This window comes from Lichenostomus cassidix, chromosome 5 (assembly GCF_008360975.1).
Source record: "Lichenostomus cassidix isolate B80296 chromosome 5, HeHo_3.0, whole genome shotgun sequence".
Lineage (NCBI taxonomy): Eukaryota > Metazoa > Chordata > Aves > Passeriformes > Meliphagidae > Lichenostomus > Lichenostomus cassidix.
This window is the reverse complement of record NC_139486.1, coordinates 14419031-14425613: the sequence shown is the minus strand read 5'-3', so window position 1 is coordinate 14425613 and position 6583 is coordinate 14419031. Positions and strand designations below refer to the sequence as shown.

General features: G+C 35.5%; 1 protein-coding gene across 5 annotated transcripts in view; it reads right to left on the bottom strand.

The window, feature by feature from the left end:
* Positions 1 to 1612: 1612 nt before the first annotated feature.
* Positions 1613 to 6583, bottom strand: part of DICER1 (dicer 1, ribonuclease III) — a 68302-nt gene continuing 63331 nt past the window's right edge. For all 5 annotated transcript variants that reach the window (XM_085061470.1, XM_085061471.1, XM_085061473.1 and 2 more), the window contains one exon: positions 1613 to 6436. In XM_085061470.1, the coding sequence (XP_084917596.1) occupies positions 6271 to 6436 (166 nt within the window). In that variant the 3' untranslated portion in view covers positions 1613 to 6270. The remainder of the gene's footprint in view (positions 6437 to 6583) is intronic.

Here is a 6583-nt window from a genome sequence, read left to right as displayed (position 1 = left end):
CTGATGTCATCGCAAAACCTCTTTGATGATTTTTGAGCAGTCATGGGAACCTGGAGAAGTCCCACCTGACTGGACGCTGGTGAACATTGTCCTGATTTTCAAGAAGGGCAAGAAGGAGGACTCTGGAAACTACAGGTCTATCAGTCTCACTTCAGTGCCTGGTAAAGCTGTGAAGATTATTCTGGGAGGTATTAAAAACCACCTGAAGTACAACACAGTCATTGGGCAGAGGCAGCACAGCTTCTTGAGGGGAAAATCTTGCTTATCAAACCTGATTTCCCTTATGACAAGGTAACCCACCTAGTTGATACAAGAAATGCAGTAGATACAATCTTTTTGGATTTCAGTAAAGTTTCCAATACTGTCTCTCACAGGATCCTTCTGGGCAAAATGTCCATCCCACAGCTGGATAAACACGTCCTGTAATGGGTGAGCAACTGGCTCACAGTTTGGGCACAAAGGGTTACAGTGAATGGGGTGACATCAGACTGGTGACCTGTCACTAGTGGAATTCCACAGGGCTCCATATTTGGCCCTGTGCCCTTCAATATCTGCATGTCTTGGATGCAGGACTGGAAGGGATTCTAAGCAAGTCTGCAGACAAAAAATGTGGCCTCCTACTTTTGAGGCAGAACCTCTACTGATTTTACACTTTGACTTTCTGGAGAACTCTGGCTGCTTCCCAGTGCTACCCAGCAAGGGATGAACTGCTTTCTCACACACTCAATTTTAGGCAGCCATACCTCACCTCATTTTGCCACAATTTAACAGGATATAATGGCATCTTCAACTAATGTTTATTATTATTATTTTCAGAACAATTTTCCTGCAGAAAATTTGTGGAAAAGAAGTTTTCTGATTTGATTCACTCGCTAGAACTGGGGAGGTAGGGGCTATTTTGTCATCCTTACTAGCCTACACAGCGGAGCTTAAAGGGCCCTCCTCCAAATCCCAGAAAAAAATCATCATGCCTACCAGCAGCCCAGCTGGCTTTTCTCTATAACTTAAGGCAAAATGTGTAGTAAAAGTTGCCCACTGCGGCTGCCAAAGAAGTGACTGCTGCATTGTGAAGATTTCAGAAAGGAAGACTCCTGATCTTTGCCTGGCAGGTCAGACTCATCTCCATAAAAGATACATGACATCCCTGTGCCAGTCAGAACACTATAGACACACTTTCAATACTCAGGTTAAGCAAAATACAAACAGAAAAATAAGGAAACTGATGTTATTAATGCTGAGAATATTAGCTCATATTAACATATTATTCTTAAAACATGTGCTTGTCATGCAAAGAACCCTTGTGCTCTGGGGCCTCTCAGCTCCAACAGACATTTTGCAGGTATAATGGTCAACACAGAGATCAAATCGTACCACATACACCATCATTTTTAACCTGAGTGTCCCTTAAGAGTCTTCACATAGCTATGAAGACAGTTCATTCATCAGAGGAAGGAGACAAGCAGACCTGCTTTTAAACAAGGTCAAGAAATATTGTTTCCACAAATGTTTTCACAATTTTTTTTTATTTAGACTGAACAGCAACTTTTTTGTAAACTCTAGAAGATTTATGGAGAGATTAACAGGAATTTTAAAAAAAAGCAAAACAACAATACAAGGTGAACAGACCATAACTTTATTGGAGATATACTCAGCTACAATTATTACAAAAAACTATTAAAGGTAATTGTGATCCATAAGGTGCAGATTGCAAACTTCTGCAGCATGATTACAGTATGAATGAATTACATTTTATGTCCCTTAAAGACAGCTGCAGCATGTGATGGTAAATATTTTATTGTCCATCAAATTATATTTGTTATTCATTCTACTTGATTTTAACCATCTTTTCAGTCACACTATTTACAATAAAAATGCCTGCAATTTCCAATTATTGTTCACGAACATTTTTCTCCCCAACTTGCTGCTGCAGTAAATTCTGAGTGCATCTACAAAGCAATTAAAGTAGTCTGTGGTTGCCATTCAAATAAAACAGGGAAAACCCCAAGGACTTTATTGGATAAAATTTATTTTTAAGAAATGTAGTTAGCTTTGATTGAAGTTAATTTTAACTGCTAGTGGAGTATACTACAATGACCTCTAGATATTTGCTAACATAATTCATATTGAGTTACAGCTGATATTTAGATTACATTTGATGGTCACGAACTGTAGTGTTTTAAGTTTAAAATCTAATATGAAAATGAAGAAATTAACTTCTTGAATATTACAACAATTGAAAAAGGATCAATGTCAGTAATTAAGTACCAAAAACCAAAATGCTTCTTGCTTCAATCATGTAATAAATACAGAGATTTCCATGAGAATGTTTTCATGGGGAACCCCATCCAAAACAAACCCAGAATACTGTCAGAGTCAAGTGCAGCATCACAGCAGACCACGATGCTATTTGTCATTTTCATATTGCATGTACTGCTGTGACTGGGATACAAAGAATTCATTTTCTGTACAGATAAATGCATAGAATATGTAGCATATGATATGTCATATGCAGTAACATAAACCCCCCACATTTTCCAGTTGATGGTTCTGTATTTGCTCACAAGGAGGAAAACTGTAAAACTCTGCAACATACATACAAGCACAAGATCTTCAGGTAAGTAAATGAATGCAGTTCCATTGACTTAAAATGATACTACATCAATTTGCACTAGCTGAGGATCTGGCACCTCATTCCTGGGCCATCACTGCATTCCTCCCCAGCACCAAAACTGGTTCAAGTTCTGTACTCGGCAGTTGCAACATACTGTTGTGTAATGAGACTTAAAAATAGTAGGCTTTTTTTTTTGTATGGACCTTAGCAGCATCAAGCTGAACAAACACTTCAGAAGTCACTACTGGGCACTCAATATTCACACTGAATAGAGATTTGGTTGAGGTTGACCAAATTACTGTGGACTCTCTTCTCCCAAAAACTACATTATACGTGTAAAATGTTGGTTTGTTCAGAGATAATTACTGGAGTGTCAGTCAGAGGTCATTCTAATTTTAATTACTTCACATAACAGTAAAATGATGTAGTAGAAAAATAATAGCTTTAAAATACAATCAAGAGTTGTTACACATCTTTGTTGTATTTTTCCACATACAGTAAAAATGCCACAGACGTTACAAATGACCTATTTAAGTTGTGCAAGTAAATGACACATTGCAGGCATTAAAAACTATCTTTTTCAAAGTCATTAAATCAGAACAGCAGCAAGGCCAAACCACATTTTTCCTCTCTGTTAAGCATTTTTTCCTTGAAATGAGGTAAAGCATGGTACCAAGTGCAATGCTTATTTGTGCTACATGAACAGAACAGCGCAAAAAAAAAAGCCATAAAAATAAAAACGCAGCATAGTTAGGAGGACTGTTTAAAGTACAGTATAACAGGACTTAGATAAAAAACCCCAAGGTTCATGCCAATTAACCCCCACACTATTTATGATGAGCTTGTGTGGTTACTTTTGAAGATGGGCTGCAACAGTCCGCTTACACTTGTGCTTATAGCATGTCAAGTGATTTCTATCCCAACCTTCAAATGATCAGATTTAGGTCTTTAATAGCATACACTGTCCAGTATCAAAATCATATCAACTGTAGGGTAAAACACACAGATGGTATAACATGGAAACTAATATGGATTTTCTGTCTCAAAGGATAGAAAGTACTTCAATGAGGTCACACTGGAAAAAATCGCGGCATTTAAAACGCATTTAAAAATGCATCAGCAGCAGAAACTAATTTATAGTCAGCCACTACACATTTCGGATGTCCAATTCGTACGCTTTAACTAGTAACAAAGTGATCATTAAACTGTTCTGAAACACAGAGCAAGTTCAGCTGATTTTCTCTGCATCCAAACACTTCGTAACCACTTCACTGCTAACAATTACCTGAAACCCCTGAGAATCTATAACCTTGTAACAATCAGTAAGAATTTTAGGTTTTCAAAGAAGAACTGAAATTTTAGTTTTTCATGCTGCCATTAAAACTACTTAAGACTTTCTAGATGGTCTGATTTAATCTGCTGATTGATGTCTGGCCAGAAACACAGAATTGTTGACATCAGTAATCAGGTACTTTCATTAAGAAACTTCAGTCCTACAAATAAAGAGCTATAGCTTAAATCAATGACTTTTTTTTGTTGTTTTTTTGAACAGCTAATGCAAAGCAATTTACATGTGAAAATTTGGACTGCATGTTTTTATTGTTCCATATCACCCAATCATTTACACCTGCAGCTCTTATATCTCCTTGTTATATTTTCATGATTGAAGTACCAAACAAATACTAGATTTTTTCATAAGCTAGTATTTTAATTCTTGGTCTGACTCCTATAACAAGCAGCTTTCAAATACAAGAATGGTCCTTTTCACCAAATGAAAAGTGACTGAGACAGCAAATATATGAACTTTTGAAAACTGTATTTCAGAAAAGCTTAATGTCTGCCCCTTGTCACTAAGGCATTTACTTTATTTTTTGTTAAGAAAGCAAGAGCTGACAGTTTTTGTTTTGTTTTAGTGTGCATTTCTGAGGAAAGGAATAGGGTTTAAAAGCAGGAAATACAGTATTTGTTTGTAATTTAATTCATAAGACACAGCATCAAGTTCAAACTATTGTGCTGGAAAATGTTAAAACACCTTGCTCTGCTTTCTCAAACTTCAAGCATAATTAACAGGACAAAATTGCAGCAAACCTCTACTGATACTGGTGGGAATACGAGACCCACAGCTTTTTTAAAAGGTAAATTAAGAGGTATTATAGTTACAGTGCAAAAAATTAAAATTTCAAGCATAATATATAAACATAGCACCAAAACAGAAAAAAACCCAATGCATGCAAAAACAAAAAGGAAAAGAAAAGAAAAAAAGAACTGAGGTATTTAAGTGAAGAGTGCCTACAAAAATCTAATTAAAGAAGTATAGGCAAAGCCTAAAAAATAAAAGTATGATTTCCCCCCACGCTCCCAGTAGACCAAAACACCAATGAGCTAGTTTCTCTAAATTAAGGACCTAAATCACAGATGTATCAAAAGTACGGCAGTTATATCTCAAACATCAACTTTCATGTTATTTAACAGCACAGCTTTGGTAGATGAAATATGCATGCAACTCTGAAAAGTACAGTAAGAAATTTACGTGGAAATATCTCTAAGTGTAAAGGTGCTCTGTTTGTTAAATAAGTAACCAATTGACTATAAAATCTGCAGCATATCTTAGGTGTGATATGTCTAAGGTTATTTTGTTAGTGACAGTTTGCACTGTGCAATTATTTGTTGCTGTTTCCAGTATTGGAACTATCTAGCTTGCAGGTTTGTGTAAAATTGGAATTTTAGCCAAAGACCATATTTTATTTATGGTATAAAAAAAACTGTAGACTAACCACTTCCTCAGAATTGTTAAAAATAACCTAATTACATATATATGAATATAATTTCTATTATAATCCTGTAATAAGTCACAGCTATAGTAATGAGTTGTACTGTAAATATAGAGCTGTATCATTGTAAAATGCATAACAAAATGAAGGGAATGTAAAACAGTTTGTTCCAAAAAAGATCAGAAATTAAAGATTATTAATGAGGGTTTATTTATTTTTAAGGCAAGAACCTTTTTTTATGCAAGACTGTGTGGCATAAGGAAACCTAAGTTTCACTCAACCAGTATGCCAGCCATTTCAATTAAAATCTGTCCCTAACAAATAAGTGCAATAATGATTGGGAATGCCATCTTAATGTAAAAAGATGACATGGAGAGAATAAAAAAAAGGAAAATAAAAAGGAGAATACTGGCACACTTAATCTTTCTTATACCCAATCATCCAGCACAGTTTATCAACTGCTTTATGACTGGCACTAGTGCACAGATTGAAGAATTTCAAGATTACTATATATAAATCTAGCAACTGCATTAGGCATAAGCTCCCTGGCCTTCTAATACTAAGCAAAGCTGTACTGACAAGAAAAGTAAACCAAAAAAGACCTGACAACAATTATTCTGAACACTTGCTAAATGTCATCATTAAAGCACTCTCGTGATTAAACAAAGCAGAAGTGAGGAAAGAAGACAAGATTGTGTTTGCGCAAAAAACTATAACTACAATTAGTTCCAAAATTTTATACATGTTAAATGTTTTGTTATCTATTCTGTTATCAAACAAACTTTAAATTCTGTCTTCCAATTTGTTCCTCTCAACATCAACTTTTTTTAAAATTTGCTTTATTTGTATGTTATTTTTTCCCCATTTCATTTATTTTTAAGAGGAGTCTCAGCTGTTTGGGACCTGAGGTTGATTTGCTTTGAGGCTTCGTAGTGCTCTTCTCGCAGCTGCAGATTTGGCAATCCTGTAGCTTCTGCCAACACCTTTAAACTTTCCCTTTCCTACAACTTCCACTGTAACTCTGACCTTTCCATCGTAAGTTCTTTCTGCAGGACTGCAAAAATATACACAAGAATTACTTACTGCCTAGGCAAGTTAATGTGAAATAAGAGACCTACATTCTTTTTTCTACAGAAGTTAAAGCAGTAAAGTTAAACAGAAATCATTACATTCCTCAGAAAGTTATCCAAGGAAAAAAAGA